This window comes from Thalassophryne amazonica, chromosome 13, assembly GCF_902500255.1.
Source record: "Thalassophryne amazonica chromosome 13, fThaAma1.1, whole genome shotgun sequence".
Classification (NCBI taxonomy): domain Eukaryota; kingdom Metazoa; phylum Chordata; class Actinopteri; order Batrachoidiformes; family Batrachoididae; genus Thalassophryne; species Thalassophryne amazonica.
Window position 1 is genome coordinate 53,727,396 of NC_047115.1, and position 26,280 is coordinate 53,753,675.

Genomic DNA, 26,280 nt, shown 5'->3' on the forward strand with positions numbered 1-26,280 from the left:
TCAGCCATGCATACTGCCCCTTGTTATGTCCAAATAACTCAATTTTTTTTTATCATTCCACAGCACCTTACTCCAAAATGAAGCTGGTTTGTCCAAATGTGCTTTAGCATACCTCAAGTGACTGTTTGTGGTGTGTACGCAGAAAAGGCTTCCTCTGCATTACAGCATCATACAGCATCTCCTTGTGCAAAGTGCGCTGTATGGTTGAACGATGCACAGAGACACTATCTGCAGCAAGATCATGTGTAAGTCTTTGGAGCAGGTCTGTGGGTTGACTATGACTATTCTCACCATCTTTCACTTCACTTATCTGAGATTTTTCATGGCCTGCCACATTTCAAGCTACTCTGAATCTTGAGTTACGGTGTGCAGGAATACGCCTGCACAGTGTGAAAATATTGGCTCTTTGAAGGATGCTGAAACTGGTGCATTGCATTCTTTGTTTGTGTAGGGGTGTTTTTTTTTTCTGTGAAACATAGCATTCCCCAAATTGTTTCTTATAAAGGGCCCAAAAATTACATGCTCTGAAATGCCCCCTGTCCCAACTTTTTAAAGAATGTCTTACCAGGCTTTAAATGTAGAAATTGATGTATATTAACAAATTAATTTGACCACACAAAACATGGAATATCTTGGGTTCATACTGTCTACAGTAAAAAGTCAAAACATGTGTAATAATGATTTTTTTTTTCTTTTTGTTCTCACATTACCCTGTTGTCTTTGGTGTTGAGCTGCATGCCTGTTTTCTGTTGGCCGAGTGTAGCTGTGTGTGTGTGTGTGTGTGTGTGCAGACAAAGCAGAGCCAGCATTTAGAACGTTTGTGGGGGATCTCATAGATTGAATCCAGCCAGCTTAGAGTGGGTGTATTTTTAAAACCCTGGGTGAGTATTTGTGTCAAAAAAAAAGTCTCAAAAAATAGTCAAAGCAACATGCTTTTATCGTCTTTCAGATCTGTCGAGCAGCAGCAGCTGCCCCTCTGCTGGCCCACAGTCAGTCTGCACTCCTCCTCCACCTGCTCACTTCCTGCCTGCCTTCACCAGCCCCTTGGCACCATCTCCCCCGCTCAGTTCACTTCACCTTCAATGCACAGAGTCCCCTTTACTAGCAGTTCCTTTCCTGCTCCCTCTCCTTCTGTGCCTCCTGGTCTCCTCTGTCAGACCGCCGCCCCCTTGGCTCCTGGTCTTTCAGCTCCTCCTGTAGGCCTGCCCATATCCAGCTTCTCCAGGAGCACAGCTTACGACATTACATGCAGCCATGCCGGTGTCACGGTCTCAGCACTCCCCCAGTCTGAGTGCATCCTCTAGTCTGCGCATGCACAAAAATTGGGAGATTGCTGAGATTGCAGTATGCTGTCACAGAAGTCCCTCGTGTTTGAAGCTCCCCTCTCTGGCTTGGATGATGGCCAGCGGCAGCAACAAGGAAATTATGTGTAGCTGAAACATGAATTCTGTTACAAATCTTACCCGTTTCATTTCAGAAAATGGATAATTTACACACAAAAATGGCATTCTTTTAAAAGGATTAGATCAAACGAATGTTTGTAGGCCTGTCCTTGTTTTGTACACCACATGCAGGAGTTTCAAAAATAATTCAAATCATGAAACAGAATGTATGAATACACAGACCTCAAATCCAAACAAATTGAAATAAATGAAAAATGCAGTGAATTCTTGAATCTTGATTTGAAGACTCCCAAATCATATGCTTCACTGATAACAGCTGATCAGAGAAAGGGGAACTGCCAGACCGGCTGGATGTTTATACAAGTATACTGACCTACACATGTGCATTTTAGCACTGATCATAATGATTCCAAAAAGATATAGTTTGGACCATCTATGACTGAATTCTACAGCTTTATGGGGTAAAAACAAGAAAAATGGTGGCAAAGGTCAATTTCATTTCAGGGTTAAAAAAAAAAAAAGTTGCGCCAAGTTTGGTTAAAATTGAAGCAAATTATTGGTTAAGCTGATTGGATTAATAAATAGAATAGTTTTGACCATGATGAATTCTTGGTCTCCAAAGTAAAAGATCAAACAACGCCAACATGTATTGGATTCTATGACATGTGAAATATGTTACCTTGTAACATAACTAAGCATGGCACACGGTGCCAACTATTCCTTTTTAAAACCTTATTAACTGTAGGTTAATATGTAGCTGTGTCTTTCCAAATCATGTCCAATCAACTGAATTTACCTCAGGTGAACTTCAATTAAGCAGTAGAAACATGTCAAGGGTGATCAGTGGAAACAGCCATTGGCAAAGGTGGTGAACACTTGCGTACATGAGTTCATTTTGTTTTTGAATAAATTTGCAAAGATCTTAATTAAAAAACATTTTTTTCATAGTTATGGGGTATTGTGTGTAGAATTGTGATGGAAAAATAAAGGCTGTAACATAAAATATGGAAACATGATGTACTGTATACAGCTTCATGATGAAGTGGTATAGAGGAGGATTTTCTTTAAAAGAAGACTTGAAATTTCTCCAAGATCGACTGGTAAGATGCTGACCGCCTTAAATTCACTGAAACATCTCTGGGTCCTTGGGTGAAAGCAAAGAGTGAAAAGAGTTATTGTAATTCTGCACGATTTGTACCCTCCCTGATTAATCTCTGTCAGGCCAGATACAAAGATGAGCTGGCATAAAATGAAGACACCAGAAGATATGACTTTGAGCCCCAAACCTTTTCTGATTAAAGCCTTCAGCTGACTTGGATCTAACCCTGGTCTCCCCTACTCAGAGTAGAACCAGCAGCCAATTTTAAGTGTGTTCTTAACACAAGTCATAACTGAATTTTGTAATTTTTCATTATGCTACTAAGCACACAGCAGTCTCAACCTGAATCCTAGCTCTTGGTTTGTTTTAACTTCACTTGTAGAAGAATTTGGTTCTGGCACGTCAAACTGTCACTTCAGCACAGCCGTGCGCCAATACCGCCATCATGTGGATGAAACCTGTCATTCTTAAGGTAAGACTTTCTGGTATTCAGAAAATCAGCTCATGCTTACTGAAGGAGTTCTGTTCATGATCACAGTGTGACCTTTGACCTCTTGGCACAAAGAGAGCAAAGCTACCACAGGGTTGACAGCATGCAAAAATGCTGTACTTCATCATTGGACATGAATGCTTAAGTAGTTCTTTTAGTTTTGTTACAATCTGACAAACATTTTCACTGCTGACACAACTGTCACATCTTACAGACACAGGATTTAAATTAAAGGGCAAACGTCTTCCTGTGGCTGTGTCAGCGAAACACTGATCACACTACCCAATGACTGATGGAAACCAACCACATCTGACTTCATGGATGATTTTTTTTTTTGATGACAAAATATTTGACAAGGAATTCAACTGCATTACACAGAAAAGAATCCTGCAGTAAAGCAAACCATCTGTCACAGCTGGCAGAAACAGTTTACTGCTGTACATTTATTGAACGCAGCATCACATGACAAACAGCAATTGATCAGCACAGTCTTCAAAGTCCCACCACAGTATCAGCACCGTAAACAGTCACTTATTGGAGACGGGAGAAGAACAATTCTGCCAAGAATGAAGAAAGCTCACATCCAGCAATGAAAAAAGTTGATGTTTTAAAGAGGAGACATATTTACAGATCTTGAGATTAAAAGCAGATTATTGTACAACTGTCAGAACACTCGTACGCAGACCCAATTTCCAGAGAAAAATAAATACATATCTCATTTCTATTATATAGTATTTTGCATGACATAACCCTATTAAAATAATTTTGTAATCATAAAAATCTGATACAGTATATACACACACACAATGCAGCCGTGTTCTTTCCAACATACAAATGCTTAAAAGTGGACAGCTGTCATTCTGAGCCAAACATTTGGTCTTTCCTTCTACCATTCTGTGTAAAATTATATATTTTCCCCCCTTCATTTGACCTTATTCACAGGGTTTCCGATGAGCTCGGGGCATGGCTCTTCACCTTTTCCAATCCTGTCGCACTTTCGGAAAAAGTCGTAGTTGATCTTGTCGGTTATGACACTGTCCTGCTTGTACTCAGGGTGACTGGCAACAAACTCCCGCATCCACTTTGCCATGGTCATCAGCTCACCTGTTACACAAGTTAAAGGTTTTCCAGCCACAGCACACATACATTCTGCAAAATGTGATTCTGTCGTCTTGGTTTTAAACTGGAGATACCTGAGGCACGTTTCTTGATGAGTTTCAGGTAGTTTAAAATCGTGCACCTGGTGTCAACGTCAACCTCCATGTTTTCCAGATAGCAGTTCAGAATGGGGATAAGTCCTTGAAAAACTCCCTCCTGATGGACAAAAATTAAAAAGCACTTGTTTTTCAATTTTTTTTCCTAAAAATGTGGAAAAATTCATCTGTTGTTCAGTTGTTAACGACCTTCCCGTTGATGATGGTGTCAATACTCATCAGCGTGTATTCCTCGTTACCGCAGTCTGGCTCCAAGCCATTCTGAGCACAGGCGACTCCGTCTAGAACTGGGACACAGCCTGAAAGAGGGCAGAAGACTCATCAGCTACTCCAGTCTGAGCAAACACTCATTTCATCAACTGGGTTTTTTTTTTTTTACCTTTGTAGATGTCCTTCCTGAAGTAAAACATGCCTTCAAGGACAGCGTTTCTCTTCTGCGCGACCTTCATGTTCTCATCAACCTAATGCACAATAGATAGTCTCTGTATCAGCACTCCCAGGACAAAAAATTCTTTTCAAAGCAGCCTCAGGTGCTTCCACAAAACATCTTGACAAGTATTTTTAAAATTTTTTTAAACCACTTAAACAGTGATCACTTTTACCTTCGATAAGGGGATCAGGAAGTCCAGCTTGTAGGACAAGATCACTCTGGTGAGCAGAACGACAAACACCACGTAGGCAGAGTTTTCAAAGTCGGTCAGCTGCACCTGAAACACACAGACAGCCTCATTAGAGATGTTAAAATATAAAACCAAAACTGCAATGGTGCAGTCAGTTATTACCTCCATGGGGCGGAACTCAACTCTCCAGCCAATATCAGAGTTTGGAGGAGGTGGTTTAAATCTCATCGTCTGCCAGTTTGTCGATTGCAGGTTCTGTAAGACACGATGAGAATTTGTGACAAAACCTGTCTCGTGTCTTCACCGCTAGTGGTTCAGAGAAAAGCAGACAGCTGCACCTCAAAGTGGTCGGACTCGTTTTCATCATCCAAATGTATTTTCTCTTCAAAGACGGAAAGCGGATCCCTAATAAAGAGGTGTGCTATATGTTGGGCCAACAGTTTGTCAATTCCTGTGAAAACACCAATACAGAATAATACCCTCTCAGGTCATGCTTTATTTTTATTTTTTTAAATAAAAGATACCACTGATATTAAAATATTACCAATCAAGTGTCTAAGTGCTCTACTCAACTTTGACAATGGCAAGTAATAATAATAATAATAATAATAATAATAATAATAAAAAAAAAAGTTAAGCAAATTCCCATAAAACAGTTGAACAAAAAATATGGCCAGACAAAAGTATTATTTCCTCTCTAATATATGGGTGTACAAAAACCCTTTACCAACCTTGGAAGATTGTACTGGTCAACATGTTTACAGTGGCTGTAGTGCCAGTGTTGCCGAACGAACGGCCCCCCTAAAAATCAATCCACCCTGCCGTCACTGCCCATGCATCATTTCGGAGCATCAGCAGTGATTCACCGATTATCTCTTCGTTTCTACTTAAAACTGACTTTAGAATGATTTAAGAGGTTAATAATCACATTTTTCCCTTTGGTTGCTTTGGGTGTAGAGAGTCAGAGAGTCAGTCTCAGACGCGCTGCTGTTGCACTATGATTGCTCTCCTGTCTTTTATTATGAAATCATGCTGAATTTATGTGGAAACAATTGTTGTACAAAAGCTTCAGATATCTGTCACTGAGATAGATGATGACTGGGAGTGCAGTTTTAAGTAGAAACGAAGTGAGAATTGGTGCAGCGCTGGTGATGCTCAAAAATGACGCTGCTGACGCTCTGAAATGATGCATGCACAGTGAAGGCAGGGCGAACCAATTTTTTGCGGACCCGGTCGGCGACACCGGGTTACCAATCCATCTTGGGGTGGTTCAATAAACAGCAAAATAAGTTTTAAGTACTCATAAAATACACCAATATATTAATAAACACACAGTACAATATTAATGTTCAGGAAAAGATGTTTCTGCATCAATTTAGAGCTCTAATGACATTTCCTTTTATAAGGAAAATAAGTACAAGAAGAAAAATGTGACTTCTTTCATATGATGCAACTATCAAAGGTGAGTACAGCAAAGGCTGAATGAAGGAACAGTTTTAATAATTAGCATGAACTTCTCCTTTAATATATTCAAACATTCTTAGCTTTCAATCAAGCAGACAAATACTTGTTGATATAACTGGTATTTCTGATACCTGTTAATACATTTACTTTCTCAGTACCTGCGCCGAGCAGCTGCTTGTAGATCCCCTCGTCGATTGTTAAATTGATGTCATTGTACTTCTCACCACAGCAGGATAAGTAGCTGTCAATCGAGTCATACCTTGATTTGAAGATTCTGTATTTGTTGTTTTTCAAAGGCTGCGAAAGGAGGAAAGAATATTTTTATAGTTATTAACATTATAACAAGGACTCAACTGAAACCTGGAAATAACAATGGCTGGGCAGGAACAGAGAATGCCTGTAGAATTGTCAACAACTGTTCCAGATAAGTGTTGTCATGACAATATTGACCAGCCTTTGATTGCACTCTGAAGACTGTGTTTCCATGTGCAAACATTTTTAAAGTGCCTTTATCGACTCAATGATTAATCAAAAGTAAATAGAATGCTCAATGAAAATAATAAGTACTTGCAGTCCTGTAAGGTACAGGCAGTTCTCCTAGTTTGAAAGAAAAACACACTGAAGTCAAAACTACTTCATGCCTGGACTTTTATCATCATCATTTTTAAGATGCAGCTGAATTAGTATCAGAATTACAAACCTTTTCAAAATTTTTCATTTTCAGAAATTTTAGGGCCCCTTCACACATAGTGCGAAGTTTGGACATCAGAGCACACTGCTTTTCATTCATGTCATTTCATGGCCGTCTGTGACCATGGGTCATCACCAGAGGAACAGATGGATCATATTTCTATTGCTCGCTTGATAAATGCAGTGTTTTTATATGATGTGGGATTTTTTTTTTTTTTGGTAATACTTCCATGTCCTTCCTGATATGAGGCAGCTTCCCGCAGCTTTCAAAGAACAGCTCTAGCTCAGTGGTAAAGTCACTGACTAGCAATCAGAGCTTTTGAAAGGTGTGAGTTTGCATCCCAGGTGATGTGTTTTTGCTTTTTCTTTTTTTATTTCACATAAGCGGCACAATGCGATCCCACAGGTACCGGCTAGTTTTTATTTCTTCCACATAAGCGGCGCCATGTGCTGCACCTGGCACTTTTCCTGCTCAAAAGACACCGGCGCATGTATAAACTCTTGCACCGGGTTCGTGCACGCCTGCCCGTCGGTGCGATGTCTCGTGGTGCACTAATTTAGAGTTGTTTCGTTGTAATTGATCAGACGTCGTCTAAAATTTGGACTGTGTGTGAAGGGGTCCTTAGCATTCTCCTCAAAGTACGTCGTTCACAACTGATACACAACATTTTGTTGGCAATGTTTCTGGCATTAGTTCAAATGGAATCCAGAATTTAGCAAATAAAGCTCTTTGGGCTTCTCTGGAATGGCTGTGTCAAACATGTGTTACTTGGGGAGACTCACAATGTGTACTCCCTGCATCATCAGCATCACAACAACCATCATAATTGATAATAACCATTTATAAAGTGCTGTGATGCGAAATTTCACAGTGCTTTATAAAAACAACATTAAAACAAATAAATTAACAATAAAACATAAATTACAAAGGAACAGCTGCACACACTGTGTACTGTGAAGAAATGAGCTACAACCATAGAGTGTACACATGCATATCCTGGACAAAGCCTACGTGATGTCACCCAGGTTTTCTAACAACCCATATAAAGCTCATATCTGGGCGTAGCTATGATGGCAGCACGGATTCATGATGAACTCATTAATACATAAAGGGGTGGAGTGTGGGTGGCTCAGTGTGTGATGAAAGAAGCCTGAACACGTACCCTCTCAAACCACCTAAGCTAACAGACTAACCTGGGTTTGGGTGTTTATTAAATCTTCTTTCTGAGGACTGAGCAGAGGTTCTAAACGATTTACGTTGGTGTGGACAATAAAAGTTATGAGCCGCTTATTTCTCAACAGTCCTGCATTAATAGGATCTAATGGATCAGGCTACCAATAGCTGCTAAAAGTGATAACGTCATTCGTGTACATTATATACCACGATAATTTCACTCAGTGTGAATATTGCAGCAGGGACATCTTAGATGACCTGGCTAGATGTTTCACCACACGACAAGTCATATTATTCTAGGTGTTTGTGATAAAATACTACAAAAAGACAGTCAGTCCCCACAACAGTGAGCAGCCACATTGCTGTCATTCAAAGCAGCCATGCCCCTAATTATACAGAACTTTATGACTTAAAACATAAGTTAGAAAAATAATTTTTTACCCCCCATACAGTTATGGAGGTGGGATTTGAATTAAAATGTGAACCACATCTTTTGTGGCCACTGACATGTTTTGTTTGAAGCTGGTGTCATCTTTCAGCAGCACCTGCTCACCTTCAGTCCACGTTCCTCCTGTGTCCGGTCATCCACCGAGGCAGAAATAACTCCCCAGCGACAATCGATATCCGACACATAACCTCTGTAGAAGGGCGAGGCTGCACTCAGTGCCATCTAAAGATGGCAAAAACAGGTTTCACACAATGCTGTTTAGGGCTCTATGGTTACAGCAACATGCAGGTTTTAGATTCAAAACATGCAATTTTGGTTTGGACTACAGATACACATGGTGACAAATGGCTTCTGTGTTGGCAGCATGATTTCACGTAAATCTTTACTTTGATTAATTAAATATGGGATTATGTCTGAACAGGTACATAATATCAGGCTTTACTTCTTTACGTACCACAATGGGGCAGAAAGTGGCTAGTTGGTCATAAAGATATCTTGCCTCATCAATGCTACAAGCTTGGAATGTAACCTGCAGAAAGAACAATAAAAGAGGCTGAAGTGCATTTATAAATTACTTATTCACACTGTGAAATTGCAGTTGTGCAAAACTCAAGTCCAGATTGACAGAAAGCACAAGGATCAACTGGGACAATGAGACATTTTCAGCCAACACAGCAGCCCCTCAGTACCTGAAGACAGCAGTTGCCCATGCCAAAGCCCATGGCGTCCATATAAATGTGGTCAGGCAGAGCCGCTCTGGCTGCTTCACCATCATCCTCAGGAAACTCCTCCACAAATGGAGAAGGAGTGCATTTATCTTTGAAGACTGGAAATAAATGACCATATTTATGGATTAATTACGGTAAAAAGAAAAGTCCTTTGCGATTACCAATGCAGTATTATCTACACTTTGTAGACTGTACTCACATCTACCCCAACTATATTAAAATGGGAAACTGTTCAAACATAAATCTGTACACTGCATGTGCACGGCACTGGGTTATGACAGATGTTTTTCAATTCAGGGCTGTGAAATGAAAATTATGAAATCCGAGGAAAATTCGCAGGGGGTCTGGGGTGCGCAGCCCCCCAGGAACCGGGGTCAAGGGCCTTGTGGGGCCCCAGAAACAAAATTAAATTTTCATCTGATACATTTTCAACATCTCCTGGAAGAACAAATCTCAAAATGAGTGCATATTAAATGAGCCTAGATTCAACCTTCCATTTGAACCATCAATGATGATGTTGAAATAACAGAATATGACATGGAAGTAGGACCTGGAATGATTTTCCTTTTAATTATAAACCAACTTATGCATTAACTCAGAACAATTAAACTACATGAAATTCATGAAGACTGAAAAGACTGTTAAACCATGTCAAAAACCACAGCTAAAGATTGTAGAATATTTTAAAAATCATGGTAAAATATCAATAACATACCTTATAATAAAAAGCCACACATTCTTGTGTAAATTCCTGTAAATCCACACAAAGCCAGTGTCTTTTTTCCCATGAAAAAAGTCTACATTAACTCATTGAGTGCCACTGACGCTTAAACGCGTCTTTTCAGATAGTAACGCTCAGCGCCAAAGACGCGTTATTGCGCCAATTACATTTTTTTTTAGGGGGGGGGGGGTGGGGGGTAATCAGCTGATCTAGCTTGTGTAAAAAAATTAGAGTTGTAATCACAAGGGAACCCATTCTGTGGGTGGTAGCAGTGTGAGTGCGGACCGGAGCGCGGCTCGCTCTCCACCGTTGTGCGGACGTCTGACGGTTGTACCACTCCTAATCCGACTGGTTTCCACCTGGCTGTCTGTCAAACTGCGATGCAGTCGCGCTGCTCCAGTCGTTCCGTCTTTTTCCTTGGAATGAAAAAACGCCGAGCGCACGACACACACCTCACACAAAGGCCTGCTTACAAGCAAATGACGCAAATCAACAGGCTCATTCAAGCAAACGTGATTCAAATCCATCAGGTTTTTGAAAAAAAAATACAAAGGTCCGATACGCGGGAGCCAGAGGGAAAAGACGCGCCGCCGAGAGAAGAGACAGACGGAGTCCCTCCCCTGACGTTTTTTTAATTTTTTGGTGCATTATACAATAGGATCACTTTTCATAATGTTTGAGATGTCACTGAAGCAAAAAACAATTATAATCAAAGACATTTTCTCCTTGAAATGTTGCTTGTCACAAAAAGCCAATTTTCTGTTTTTTTGTCAGAAATCAGCATTTTAGTGATACCCACCCATGTTCTGCAGACAATTACTAAAGAATGGAAAGAGGTACAAACAAACGGTTTTCTTCTGATGATAAAGGAAAGTCTGAAGTTTCTTTTGGTATGTTTGTTGTTGACGTGGACATAGAACTCAATTTTCTATGGGTCTTGAAAAAACACTCAAATGCTGAAAAATCCTGGCACTGGAATGTTCTGAACTTTGAAAATGGCTGGCAATCAATGAGTTAATAAAAACTCATTTACATTGCTGTGTAAATTCATGTAGCCTAAATTCATTCAAAGCCACAATGTATTTTTTTTTAATGAAAGAAAGTCTAGATTAATGAAAGAAAAAAAAAAGGCAACACAATCTTTTCTGAAATCCTGTTTGAAACAGCACAATGTTTATTTTCCAGAGAGAAAAAAAATTCTTACCAGTTCGCTTTTCCGTTTATCTTTCAGGTGTGTTCATGAAGCCAAGCAACAATTCCACGGATTCTTGTCCTTATCACACTTTTTCAAACCGTCTTTCTCACCATCTTCGCTCTGTCTGATGTCAGTCCGTGACACAGACATGCTGCAAAATCTTCTTTAAAAACTTGAAAGTTCAAAAGTTTGCTGATGTCCACATGCTACGTGTAGCTAAGCTTCGCACAGGAGCCACATAGTGTCACCACAGCAACCAACCAGTCCCACTTTATGACAACTGTTCTAACAGCCAGGCTTGAGTGGCATTTTCCCTCCTCGAAACTCCGCGGATCTGAGGAAACTGAATTTGTATCTGTAACACACAGATCAGTGTCCGCGGACTTATAAAACTTGAATGATGTCGTAAAAAAAAAAAAAAGAACGCTTTGCGATAAGCATTTAAAAACTCAGTAACGATCATGATTAAAGAGTACATCACTACATACCACCACCCACCCACCCTGGCCCATGATGAAATCCGCGGAATCCCGCAGATCCGGAGTTTTCACAGCCCTGTCAATTTCATGTGTTAAAAAGAAGAAAAAAAACCCTACAATGACCCAATCTATTTCCTGAGAACAAATTTAATTAACTGATTGATATTCCTCATCCAGCTATATATTAACACTTACTTGGCACATTAATGACAACTTTCTCTCCTCTTCTATGACGAATGTTTCTTGTAAGAGTGCTGAAGAAAGAAAGCACGAATGTCATGTGAGAACAGACAGCAGAAATGTAGCGTATTTTATACATATATTTGTTTATTAGAGTTCTTTAACTGTAGAAGGGTCAAACAACCTGAGAATTACAAATGTAAATCTTTTTAAAAATTTACATCTGTCTGGTAACAACACCTTTATGGTTTCATAAAGTGTACCTGAATCTCGGGTGTCTGCTGATGGCTTCATCTGGACAAAAACAGTGACTTTGACACCTTCCCTTTTCAACAGGTGTCGGTCGGTACTCGGGCTTTGTGAAACCTGCACAACCTAACCTGAAAATAGGACAAATATTGAAATGTTGCCGTCCAGGTGCAAACAATGGTTCCTGAACATAAGCCAAAGTACCTTGGGAATGCAGTAATTGTGCAGAGGGATTCATTGGGGTTGAGGACAGATGATGCCTCCCTCCTTCGCTTGCCCATGTTGCCTTCAACTGTGTTAAACTCTGACATTGTCCCACCATAAGGCTGACCTGGAGTTCCTTCAATCATGTAGCTGCTATACTCTGGTCTCCAAAGTGTGGGGTGACTGCAAACACATAATTTTACAAAACATATGGCAAAACATTAATTTTAAGCTTCGCAAGAAGGCCACCAGGAATACGCCACATTCTCATTATCACATGACCTTTCTGAAATAATAAACAACGACCTGCTTTTCTCTTTGCCTTCATCATATCGCAGCAGTAATCATGGCAGGGCAAACAAACGCAACACTATTTGTGCACTGAAGTGTGCCATTTGTGTGCAACAGAGGGGCAGTAATAAGGAATTCTTCAGTTCCTGGTCCTTCTGCATGAGGCCATCTCCACACATCCAGACTCAGCTCTTTCACAAACACATTTACACAGCCTGCTTAAAAATCATCTTTTTCATTTCTAAGCAACTATTACTGGTTTTGGCATACAAAAGGCATTTCTAGGAGCTTTGTCCTTGATGACTTAGGAGAAAGAAAACAAAAAAAAAACATTACTTACCTTTTTGATAGGCTGCCATTATCATAAACATGTTTGCTTAAGTGGTGGTCTAGTGGTTAAGCGTTGGGCGTGAGACCAGAGGATCCTCGGTTCAAATCCCAGCCTGACCGGAAAATCACTAAGGGCTCTTGGGCAAGGTCCTTAATCCCCAAGTTGCTCCTGGTGTGTAGTGAGTACTTTGTATGGCAGCACCCTCACATCGGGGTGAATGTGTGGCATTGATGTGTAAAGCACTTTGAGCATCTGATGCAGATGGAAAAGCGCTATATAAATGCAGTCCATTTACCATTTGCTTAAGTTTGACCTTTTTCAATCACAATCTCAAAAAACTCGCTAAACAAATCAAGATATTGGTTACTGTTTTAAGTAAACATATTATCCAGCATCTGAATGCAGGTACGGTACACACACCCAAAAAAAAAAAAAAAAAAAAAAAAGGACAAATCCACTGTTTGCCGACCTTCTGATAGTTTGTTCTCTGTGATGTAACAGGGACACTGACAGCAATCACACACATCTCTGTGATCAACACCAAACAGTGCTTACAGGTTTCTAAAAATTCATCAGAATACAGCAGTGGCATGAAGACAGCCAAACCTGGGAGTGCTTTATTGTAAAACACACAAATTGGCTATTCAAGTACCTGCATACTGGCATGAGCTTTCATTAACATTACATTAGACATACGTTTTATAGTGGATCTTTTATAGTGAATTATGGGAGTGGATTATTTAGGTCAGGTTTTGATAGCTATCCCCTTCTACTCATTCCCAAGTTGAAAATTCTTTTTTATGCAAGTAATTTTCCTAGTTTGTGCAAAGTAATCTTCAATATGGCATTCCACACAAAGCCCAATGATTAGGAAAGGGGTCATGACAGACCAGCCTCCAAGTCAACAGATTTATTTTAAGAGGAGAACATAAGAATTACCATTCAGGGTTACAACCTCATATAGCATGATGCTAACTTAACAGAGCTCAACAGTGTGGTTCCAAAATCTCAGTCATTTTCACATATGGATCTACGATCATGGGTTAAAAGTTGTAACTATCCAAAACAGACTCACCAAGGGCTAAAATGTTGTGTTACGATGGTATGCGCTCCTGTAAAAGCCACAGGGCTGCATGACAACCTTATATTAACAAAAGCCTGTTTTATTTGTTATGTCACTGAAAAAACCTACATGACACACAATCCTAAATTAAAAGGTAGGTGATGGCCATCTGATTGCTTCACATTCTTCTCTTCAGGGGGAGGAATTCTAAATTGTATACAGACAGCGTGAATTTTCATATTGGCAATAAGATATTATGAATCCTTTATTTAAATGCTAGTGAATAAAATTATAGTGGTGCCACAGAAAATTATTTTTATGATTTAAATCTTAAGAACCCAGCGGGTGTACAGCTTTAAATATTATTAGGGGTGTAATTATCATACATTGTCAGGCTTGCTGGTACTTAAGCCTCGGTAACACCGAGTGAAGAAGGAGCCACGCACCCTGTTTTTTTGTTTAGTGAGCTATCGTGGCATTATAGTGGCTCAGAGTGGCTCTTAGAGGCATTATCTTCAGTTAACGAGGCTCCTCTCTGAGCGTGGTGCTAATTTCAAGATGAGATGTTCAAAATTTAGCAACAACAGCATGGCGCAGTTTGTGTTCGAGTTACTGCGACGGCTTAGAGGCATTTGCGTGGTGCTTACGAGTCTGCAAAAAGTCCATTAACCGTGCGCCTGGCAACCTCCAGTTTTACCTGGAGGTTGGTGATATGGATGATACAGTAAAATTGTAATTAGTGTCCAGCTAAAATGTGTGAGATTTTTATTTTTATTTTTTTTTTTACTGGGGGTGTCATTATAGGGGAAGGCCCCCCGATTCAGGGAAAAATTAGGGGAATTCCTTCAAAGACTAATGGAAGCAACTCACTGCTGGAAGCATGTTCTGGAGCATTCTTGCTTCAGTTATACACCTTATACAGTAGTGTTCGGAATAACAGTAGTGCTATGTGACTAAAAAGATTAATCCAGGTTTTGAGTATATTTCTTATTGTTACATGGGAAACAAGGTACCAGTAGATTCAGTAGATTCTCACAAATCCAACAAGACCAAGAATTCATGATATGCACACTCTTAAGGCTATGAAACTGGGCTATTAGTAAAAAAAAAAGTAGAAAAGGGGGTGTTCACAATAATAGTAGCATCTGCTGTTGATACTACAAACTCAAAACTATTATGTTCAAACTGCTTTTTTAGCAATCCTGTGAATCACTAAACTAGTATTTAGTTGTATAACCAGTTTTTCATGATTTCTTCACATCTGCGAGGCATTAATTTTGTTGGTTTGGAACCAAGATTTTGCTCGTTTACTAGTGTGCTTGGGGTCATTGTCTTGTTGAAACACCCATTTCAAGGGCATGTCCTCTTCAGCATAAGGCAACATGACCTCTTCAAGTATTTTGACATATCCAAACTGATCCATGATACCTGGTATGCAATATATAGGCCCAACACCATAGTAGGAGAAACATGCCCATATCATGATGCTTGCACCACCATGCTTCACTGCCTTCACTGTGAAATGTGGCTTGAATTCAGAGTTTGGGGGTCGTCTCACAAACTGTCTGCGGCCCTTGGACCCAAAAAGAACAATTTTACTCTCATCAGTCCACAAAATATTCCTCCATTTCTCTTTAGGCGAGTTGATGTGTTCTTTGGCAAGTTGTAACCTCTTCTGCACGTCTTTTATTTAACAGAGAGACTTTGCGGGGGATTCTTGCAAATAAATTAGCTTCACACAGGCGTCTTCTAACTGTCACAGCACTTATAGGTAACTCCAGACTGTCTTTGATCATCCTGGAGCTGATCAATGGGTGAGCCTTTGCCATTCTGGTTATTCTTCTATCCATTTTGATGGTTGTTTTCCGTTGTCTTCCACACGTCTTTTTTTTGTCTATTTTAAAGCATTGGAGATCACTGTAGATGAACAGCCTATAATTATTTGCACCTGCGTATAAGTTTTCCCCTCTCCAATCAACTTTTTAATCAAACTACGCTGTTCTTCTGAACAATGTCTTGAACGTCCCATTTCCCTCAGGTTTTCAAAGAGAAAAGCATGTTCAACAGGTGCTGGCTTCATCCTTAAATAGGGGACACCTGATTCACACCTGTTTGTTCCACAAAATTGATGAACTCACTGACTGAATGCCATACTACTATTATTGTGAACACCCCCTTTTCTACTTTTTTTTTTTAAACAATAGCCCAATTTCATAGCCTTAAGAGTGTGCATATCATGAATGCTTGGTCTTGTTGGATTTGTGAGAATCTACTGAATCTACTGGTACCTTGTTTCCCATGTAACAATAAGAAATATACTCAAAACCTGGATTAATCTTTTTAGTCACACAGCACTACTATTATTCTGAACACTACTGTACTTCATTGGTTTTCCGGTTGTTCTTTATGTTGGGTTTCGGGGGAGGGGGGTTACCTGCTGCTGTTGGGAATACTGTACGTTCAGTTGATATAACCACGTGAAAAATGAGCCAGTAAAAATGATATCTTTCAATGTAAACGGGGTCACGAATGTTAAGATAAAGAAGACATTATCAAAATTAAAAAGCGAAAGAGTCCAAATTGCCTCATTTCAGACACATATGAACCAAACAGACCATTTGAGGCTGAAAAGAAAGGGTTTTAAATATGTGTTTTCATCATCAGTCAAATCTAAACATGGAGAGGGGGTGGCTATACTTATTTCCAGTGCACTCAACTATGAACATATCTCAGAAATCAGTGCTGAAGACGGCAGATTTGTCAGGGTAACAGGAAGGATAGAGGGGTCTGAAATTATAATTCCAAATGTATGCCCCACTTGGAAGTGATCTGGTATTCTACAGGAGCATTTTTGATTTAATGGTAGACTCTCAGGGCATGGTTGCTTCTGGGTGGGGGCAGCACTGTGGATGCCCTGAAATGGTTTCCAAATTAATTAAGATATGGTGTTTGGGGGAGCGAGGGATCTGGTCTCTCAGGGTTACAGAAAGTGTAAACTCGGCACAGAACAAACTTTGGTTTGGTTTTTCACGGAGGGCAAAGTCGGCACAGAACAAACTTCCAGTTTTTCGTGCATGTGCAGATAGCAAATATACACATCAGGTGTTGGGGTAATCTTAGTCCATGACAGCGGTGCAGGCCGAAAGACCTTGTTCTTTGTGTTGTACCCCTATTATTCTGGAGGTAAATTGCATGACGACACCCATCAACGCGATGAAGAACTTTGAAAGGGTCACGCCCACATCAACGTCACTGCATGGACACGGAGTTACGGAAATGTAGAAGCATAAATCAGGCTTTAGGATTTTAAGGTACCACTTCACAGAAGAAAAAAAAAAAAGAAAAAAAAAAAAGAAGAGTGACTCGACCAAACGTAGTCCTTTTTAATGCCCAGCGCTTATTTAGGGCAGGTGTTTTTTTGTTTTTTTTTCAGATGACGTTTTGATCCAGCCATTAAATGAGGCAGGTCCCTATTGAAGGTCAGGCATTTCATCAAGGAAATATGATCACCTTTGAAAAATATCAAGTGACAAGACAATTAACAGTACAGGGTTGAAGGAAACTCTAGAATACACACTGTCATTTGACTACAGGGAGGGGAAAAAAAAGAAAAGAAAAAGAGTCAAGTTTCTTACCTGTTGTGTACTCTTAAACTACACTGCAAATGATTGTTGTTCAGCTATGCAAACTCTTTTGTAGAGTAATTGTTTTTTTAAGTGATTTGACACATTTTGACTCATAACCTCGCCTTTCCTTGAATATATTTTGTGCAGCTGCACCCCATTTTGATGAAATACTCTCACCAACTGTATGACTCGCTGGTGCTCTTAAAACTCATCAATAACTCCTTTTCCACACCAAACATCTACATTTCAGAAACCTACACAGCTAACAAGAGTAGCTATGTTCTCTCACCTGCACAACCGCCTCAACACGTTTGAGCTCTGGCTCAAACAAACCGCAACACATGTCCACTTTCCATCGCATCGTCACTTTTTCTTTGTATTTTTACTTTGTTTGCCCAACATCTCAGAAAACGCCATGTTTCCATCCCCGGAAGTATTTTAACCCTTTAGCGCCCGCCCTCAAACAACACTGCGGTGCCCTATTGATGCTGAAACTTAGAGTGCTTATGGCCCAGTCATACGTCACAGGACAATTCCTGAACGAAGGGAAAAAAGTTAAAAAAAGTCACAACTTGTTGAGAAAAGGTGGACGAAAGAGCGTTATCACCGAACAGCCTGTGAAGCAAGAGAGCAAAAGGGACGAAAGAGGAACTAAACAAAACCGAAGCTAACGATCTCGACGCTTTCAATGAAATGCGCCTGGAGCCACAGCTGGAGCAGTGTCTGTCTGTCTGCATCTCTGAGTTCCAGGACCCGGTGCTGGGACGGAGCTCATCCAGAACAAAAGAGGGATCATCTCCTTCATCATCAGGATCCTCACTGTCTGACGACACGCTGCGCGCTCCGTCTTGCTAAAAAATAAAACAAACAAAAAAAACTGGTGTACGTGGTCACTGCTGTATTACTGTAATGCGTTACTAAGCCATATATATTGATTTATAACAGAAAACTGTCAAAAAGGGGAATAAATGTAAGTGTAAAGATGACTGAATATATCAGAGCAGTAAATTGATCAGTCCGTGTGAATGTCGTGCATTGACTCCCCAAGTGCAGTTATTCCACTAACTGCAGCTGATCCACAATGTGAATTCTGCCTTCCAGAACAGCTGTTTATATTGTCATCTGAATCATCTACCTGCTGCCGCATGTACATAAGGGCTGGATTGTCATTCCTACACTCATAATGGTTATATTTAATAAAAAATAAGCGCACGCAGGAGCTGCTGCTGCTTTCAAGTACCGTTGGAAATTACACAACTTTTTTTTGTTTCAAATTCAGCAGTTGCTTGTGGAAAAACAATTAATTGTATCCACACAAAAGATCAATTCTTCCCATATAAAAAGTGCCTGAGACCACTGAAGCTGAACCCCCACCCAGATAAAAAAAAAAATCCAAGCAAACAGGCTGAATTTGCCCTGTAATTTCTGATGGTACATGAACGCAGCATCAGCAGCAGCGCTCACAAAACGGCTTCTGCACTGTGTGAAAACATTCAGCTGTTCGAACGAAGTCAAACACTAACATTACAAAAACTAAGCAAAACAATAAAAAAAAAACATCAAGAACGACAGCAAATCGAAATACTGACGAATTGAGGTTTTCATTGCCCTTTGTTCAAATTTTTCAACAGTTTAAAAATCCTGACAAAGCGCCAGCTGCAGGAACAGCTGCAGGAACGAAGGTTAAACAATGCCAACGACAGTCAACGAAAGTCCAGATTTCTTGTTTCGTTAGGGCTTCGTTGCCCTTTGTTAAGTGCCATGTGACTGGGCCAATAGTCTTTGATTTTTTTATAAGCTCAGGTGACCTTTCTATGTGATCTACCCATTTACTGGTAAAGAAACATTTTCTGTGAAAAGTAGATCGTGTATGTTTTTATTAAATAAACGATCAAGCTTTGCAGGACTATGGAAGGATTTCATAACTAATGAGCACATTTCTTATGTTTAGCGTTTGCATTTCTGAGTGACTTACTTTATTTGCACAATACACCTCACGTTTCTAGTCTATCCCTCAGTAAGTACCTTCAAGGATTCAAAGAAATTTTATTGTCATATGCACAGAAGAACATGTTCCCTGCACAATGAAATGTGTCTACTGCATTTAACCCATCCTAATTGCCAGTAGGAGCAGAAGTCGCCATTAGGCGCCTGGGGACCAGCTCCAGATGTACATCCCTGCCTTGGTCAACAGCAGGGCTGAGCAAACCAACACGACCCATAAACAACACACACACACACACACACACACAACACATAGGCCGGCCCGGTACATAAAACATATATATGAAAGCAAAACACGAGGGAAAAGGAGAAAAAAAAAAAACCTCATAGCCGCTGCATTACACAGCGGCAATGAGGAAAAAAATCCCCATCAGCACAGAAAACAATAATCACACAGATAAAAACAAGGACACAGGACGACAACCGAGATTTGAAAAGGTCCAGTTTATCAGAACACTCCAGAGGCAGCCTGTTTGGCGCCGTCAATGGCCTTGTCCGACAATCCTGGAGGGGGAGGGGGCAGCCCTGCGCAGTCCTGAACACAGTCAACGTCAGAGCTGGAGAAGCTGAGGGGAGGGGGGAAGACCAGGGAGTGAGGCTTAAGTGTTGATCTTCTGAGGAGGTTTTATCACAGTGACCTTGAAATGCAGCTGTGTTTGGGGAAGCCTGACGCCTGAAAGATTCCACAGTTCTGAGAACAGAGTGGCTCTCAATGCATCTGAATGTAGAATGTGGTCTTCACAGACGGTCAGAGCGGGTTTCCAGGGCTGCAATTCTGCTTGAGATGTTTTCCAACACGCGGTTAACCCCCGCCGACTGCGCAGCCACTGCCTTCCCAATCGAATCAATCATGTAGGGCAGCCTGGAAGGACCAATCAAAGCTGCTTCCACTTTCTTGATTTTCCGGTAAACCAGCATAGTGCCCGCTCCACACATCAGAAAGCTGGTCACCACCAAGCCAAATATGTACACATCTTCGACGTCCTCCACAGAAAGCATGTAAAGGCACATGACCTGCCATCTCCTCCACAAGACCATCACGTAACCCATCACATGCGTCCCGGCAGGACAGGTCGGGTCCTCCACCCCTGAATGTCTTGTAGAAAAAAATAGTGTCAACTGCGTTCAGAGACCACTTTAACAGATCCATTTTTGTCATTTTCCAGAAGAGCAAAGCTGCAGCCTCACAGACAACACGCCACAGAAACAGGAAAGATAAGGAGGGAGGGAGAAGAGAAAAGTGCGTCCGTCTCGGCCGAGTGCAAGCTGGCAAAAAAAAAAAAAAAAGCCTGAAAATAAATAAATTCTATGAGACACGCTAGATATATTGCCATGACATTCTTGTCCATAAGTGCATGTCAATTACTGACCACATATGTACATGTTTTAGATTCTGAATTATGTTTACCCAACACATGGCAGCATGTCTTCTACTGTGTCAGATGAAAATTTTCCATTTAAGCAACTATCCCCACAGTTCTATCATGTGAAGGGGAAAAAATGCATTTCCCCAATACAGACTTGACATAACCTTACCTTTAAATAAATAAATAAGTCTGTGAATGAACATTGTACAGTAGCTTCAACATCTTAAGCATATATCTGAATCCAATGTTTTACACATGTCTGATAATTACACCCCTAATATTTAAAGCTGTAAGGCTGCTGGGTTTTTTAAGCTTTAAGTCATAAAAAATTATTTTCTTTAGCACCACTATAATTTTATTCATTAGCATTTAAGTAAGGGATTCACAATGACATTACCAATGTGATCCAAATTCACACCGTCTGGAAACAATTTAGAATTTCTCCCCCCTGAACGGAGAATGAAGCAATCAGATGGCCATCACCTACCTTTGGTAAGGACGTCAGATCACGTGGAGACTTCCCCCAATGTGCGTGAGGGATATTGGGAAGGACGCCGTGAAAGACAATTGGAGTAAAGAAAGGCAACAGGACATCAACTAGCTGCTTGCTCAAACAAAATAAATGAAGATGGCGGAAAATGCTCCAAAACATCTTATTTCTTTAGAAATTTAATAGGTTTCTCATAAACGTTAGCAAGAAACAAACGCTTATAAATCTAAACACGCTGTTTTTGAAACCAGATATCACCTCTGGAGTGATTTACAAGACATCTTAAGGACATTAGTGTGCACGCCCAGGGAATACGCCTCAAGCAAGTGGGTCAAATCACAGGTAATCTCAAAACCTCATGTATGCACACATGCCAACGCTTCTCACACTCGCCACCCTCACATTGTGGTGAATGTGAGGCACTGATGTGTAAAGCACTTTGAGCGTCTGATGCAGATGTAAGTGTGCTATATAAATACAGTCCATTTTACCATTTTGCCGCTTGTGTGCAATTACCAGCATGGAGAGTAAAACATAACAATAAGCTAATCAATATAATAATTGCCATGTGAATGAGGTATGTACATTTTGAAGCTGTGTAAGGATTAATGTAATTTTGCTGTGTTTCATCATGACATCAAATTATTTTCATGATTACATATTTCTAAATACAGCTCAGGTTATAGGATTGATTGATTTTACTGTCCATTCACAACTAGGAGCACATTTGTTTTTTTTTCTATTTCCCTTTTTGTGATAACCAATCACTGTTCTTAGAAGACTACGTTATACCTACCAACGGGGTCAACACTCCCTCCTCACATAGTTTTGGGCAGAAAGTGAACTTTTGGGTGTCCAAATAAATAAAGTCACGGTGGCCGAAATATTAGGTGCGGACCAGCATTCTGCGTAGTGTCCGGCCTCCCCCAGGTACATTGGGGAAAAAAAAAGACCCTAAATGATGTATTCTGGAGCAGTGGTTTTCAAACTGTGAGGCGTGTCCCCCCCCCCCACACCCCTGGGGGCATGAGAGTTTTTTTTGGGGGGGGGCGCAAGGTACGGGTATTGAGAATAGTTAAGAAATTATTTGATCCACTGACATCAATAGTCTTTTTGATTAACGATTTCCTTATCAGTCCTTGTTTTTGAGGGTGTTTTATCGGGAAAATGATCATTTCTTTACATTGATTGTAGACCCTGCAGCGGGTCTGGAATCAACCGCTTCTCCAGCGGCTGTTCTTGAAGCAACGAAGCAGTGCGCCGACCCAGTGCTTCGTTGGTTCATTGCTTCGCTGCTTTTCAGAAGCGGCAAGTCCACTTCTTAACCCGTCTCAAAGCCATTTAAAATGACAATCGTGTTCATGAGTCACTTTTGTGCGGATATTAAATTCACTAACTGGGACTCTTGTTTTGTTGTAGGCAAGAAACGAGAATCGTCCTCCATTCCGTTCGAACAGCTCCAAATGCTGCGCCGCTCTCTGCTGAGTCAAGAGTCCGGCTTGAATTAATAACTTCAAAGCGAATTGCCGTTTTGAATCAAATGACACCTCTTTCCAAACACTAACACAGGCAACAAACTACAACAGACTAAAGTGTTTTTTTTCCTCCCAAAATGAGACGTCCTGCGTTCTTTATGAATTACATTGATGTTGACTTGTAGCACAGCTGGCTGCAGAGGTATGGAGTTAGATTTGTGCCATTAATGTTTGAAAAGAAATGCTTTTGAGAAAAACTACAGATTTTGTTTATGTCCAGAGATCAAGGGTTCAGTGACCAATTTCATATTTATTTACTTTGATACTCAATAAAATGTTATTGACATAAAAAAAACGTGTAAAGCCTACTTTTACTACACAGAAATTCACAGGAGGTACTGATAATAGAATTGGAATTTCGGCACATTCCACTGTACAGGAGTTTTTGTCATGGAAAGAGAAGCGGAGGGATGCGCCATGGAGCCGCTCATGGCGCGGACCAAAAGCACCTCCGTGTTTGGTCTCACGGGACGGCTTTCAGTGGCTTTTCAGTCGTTGTGACTATCCGAGAAATTGTGGATGAGCTGGACATGCCAGAACATGTCCTGTGAGGCTTCATCGCGGCGTTGCTTTGCGCCATGCGGCTCCGTCCCGACGCGCGAATTTCTCCGCACGTCTGTCTCAATGGGCCCTCATGTATCAACGTTGCGTACGGCGATATCTGAGCGTATATGGGGTGTACGCCAAAACGGCCTGCGCTACTTGGCATTAGCAATGTGGTCGTTGGCGTACGCTGCGCTGAAATATACACCAGGTCGAGAGGGTGGTGTAAATGATACACCAAAATGAACCAGCGCTGGAATCCACATAAAAATGAAGATGATCAACATGACAAACAGCGCCATTATACAAATCAATGCATATGTTACATAAATAACACTTTCCTGATTATACTATGGAGCATGATCCGTGGCTACAGCGCTGACTGCAAAGAAAGCGCTGCACGCCCTTTCTCCAGACGTCGAGCCTGGGGCCAGAGCAGCGCTGAGCTTAACTTTATGTGGTGTGATCATTTTAGACAATGAAACTGATAATAACAACTGTAGTTTCGTCATTCCCTTAATTCGCCCGTGCTGCAACCAGATTTTGTCGTCTCCATTTGGTTGTCACAATAAAATAAATACAGAAATACATTTAAAAAATAAAAAAAAAAATCTGACAGATTAGGCGTGTCTTATTAATTGAGCGAGCAAATATCCACATGTCAAGAATTGACATGTGAAAAGAGAATACAGTGGTCCCTCGCTATAACGCCGTTCACCTGTCATGGCCTCGGAGTATTTAGTCCAATTTTGCATGCCTTTTTTTTTTTTTTTTTTTTTTTTTTTACAGTGTTCTGCGTATCTGTTTATAAGAATCTTGTCGCCCAGAATAAAAAAAAGAGCGCCAACAACTACTCATAACTGTGTTTGTCACACGGAAACAAACACCTGCTGCAGCGAGATGTGAGTGGGAAAAGGCGCGGCGTCAGGACGCAGAGGCGCGATCTGTGACATACTGGTCAGTCACTATTAATAATTTCTTATGTGTCCGACCTCGTTCGTTGATCATTCAAATTAATTAGTTAGTTCTAAATGCCATCATAATTATTTATAGGAAAACTTTCTATTTTATTTCTCAAACAAATGTTTGGGCCTGAAAACAGTTTGGTATTATTTTCCTACTAAGGTTTGAACTTTGAGAGTGTTTACACACGAGAGAAAAGTAAGAAAATGTTCATGCCTGATTGAGAAAGTGTATAAACTGTGTAGTGAGGGGTTTTACAGCTTTGAAACGTCTATAAAAACTGTAAAAATAACGCTGACTACGTCGCGGTTTTGCGTATTTCGGGCTATTTTTAGACATAACTCCAGCGATTAACGAGGGACCACTGTAACACTTTATTGATTATATACTACAAAACAATTGATACGACGGCCGCTTTTGACGCTCTATTGGCACGCGTCGTGATTGGTGAAGTTCTTTTTCATTTCAAAATTTACAGGGTGATTCCATAATTTATTCCTCAGAATTGAGTGAGTCCATATTTTTTTTCCCTCTGCTTGGTCTAAAAAAGTAGCCGTTACTGACTGCCCAATTTTTTTTCTTGATTTCTTATAGTGTTTCTTAAAGCCAGAAAGTTGCCATTGAAATGACTTTAGTTTGTGTCGAGGTCTGTGATCTGCTTTTTTTCTACAAAATTAAAAAACTGAATGAACATCTTCCAAAGCCGGTGATTCCATAATTTTTGCCAGGGGTTGTACAATTATATATAAGGAACATGGAAACAAATTTTGACTGAAATCCGTATACAAAAGAGGTTTTGCACCTATGGAATATACAAATACGAAGGCTGTCCGTAAAGTATAGGTCCTTTTTTTTTTCTCAAAAACTATAGGATTTCATTCATATGTTTTTACGTCAGACATGCTGAACCCTCGTGCGCATGCGTGAGTTTTTCCACGCCTGTCGGTGACATCATTCACCTGTGAGCACTCCTTGTGGGAGGAGTCGTCCAGCCCCTCGTCAGAATTCCTTTGTCTGAGAAGTTGCTGAGAGACTGGCGCTTTGTTTGATCAAAATTTTTTCTAAACCTGTGAGACACATCGAAGTGGACGTGGTTCGAAAAATTAAGCTGGTTTTCAGTGAAAATTTAACAGCTGATGAGAGATTTTGAGGTGATTCTGTAGCTTTAAGGACTTTTCCACGGTGCAAGACGTCGCGCAGCGCTCTCAGGCAGCGTCATCAGCCTGTTTCAAGCTTAAAACCTCCACATTTCAGGCTCTATTGATCCAGGACGTCGTGAGAGAACAGACGTTTCAGAAGAAGGCGGTTTCAGCATTTTATCCGGATATTCCACTGTTAAGGAGATTTTTTAATGAAAGACGTGCGGACCTGTCGGGACGCAGCCGACGCAACGGCACAGGAAAAACACCTCCGTGTTGATAACCATTTGTAAAAATCCAGTTGGCTTTTGATGGCTTTCAGTGGAGTGAGTATATGAGAAATTGTTTATCAGCTGGAGATGTCCAACTTGTCCTTAAGGCTTCCAACGGAGGTGTTTTTCCTGTGACGGAGCGTCGCGGCGGCTGCGAGCCGACGCTGCAATCCGCCCGCACGTCTTTCATTAAAAAAATCTCCTTTAACAGTGGAATATCCGGATAAAATGCTGAAACCGACTTCTCTGAAACTTCTCTGTTCTCTCACGGCGTCCTGGATCAACAGAGCCTGAAATG

At 40.7% G+C, this 26,280-nt stretch overlaps 1 protein-coding gene across 1 annotated transcript in view; it reads right to left on the reverse strand.

Moving 5' to 3' along the window:
• Positions 1-3,410: 3,410 nt before the first annotated feature.
• The window catches only part of gclc (glutamate-cysteine ligase, catalytic subunit), a 32,288-nt gene continuing 9,418 nt past the window's right edge, over positions 3,411-26,280 (reverse strand). Inside the window, exons 3-16 of the mRNA XM_034184539.1 lie at positions 12,359-12,541; positions 12,169-12,285; positions 11,921-11,979; positions 9,292-9,428; positions 9,057-9,131; positions 8,708-8,824; positions 6,449-6,587; positions 5,165-5,277; positions 4,989-5,081; positions 4,809-4,913; positions 4,586-4,667; positions 4,396-4,505; positions 4,186-4,306; positions 3,411-4,096 (exon numbers count right to left, since the gene is read on the reverse strand). Of these exons, the coding sequence (XP_034040430.1) occupies positions 3,915-4,096; positions 4,186-4,306; positions 4,396-4,505; positions 4,586-4,667; positions 4,809-4,913; positions 4,989-5,081; positions 5,165-5,277; positions 6,449-6,587; positions 8,708-8,824; positions 9,057-9,131; positions 9,292-9,428; positions 11,921-11,979; positions 12,169-12,285; positions 12,359-12,541 (1,633 nt within the window). The 3' untranslated portion in view covers positions 3,411-3,914. The remainder of the gene's footprint in view (positions 4,097-4,185; positions 4,307-4,395; positions 4,506-4,585; positions 4,668-4,808; positions 4,914-4,988; positions 5,082-5,164; positions 5,278-6,448; positions 6,588-8,707; positions 8,825-9,056; positions 9,132-9,291; positions 9,429-11,920; positions 11,980-12,168; positions 12,286-12,358; positions 12,542-26,280) is intronic.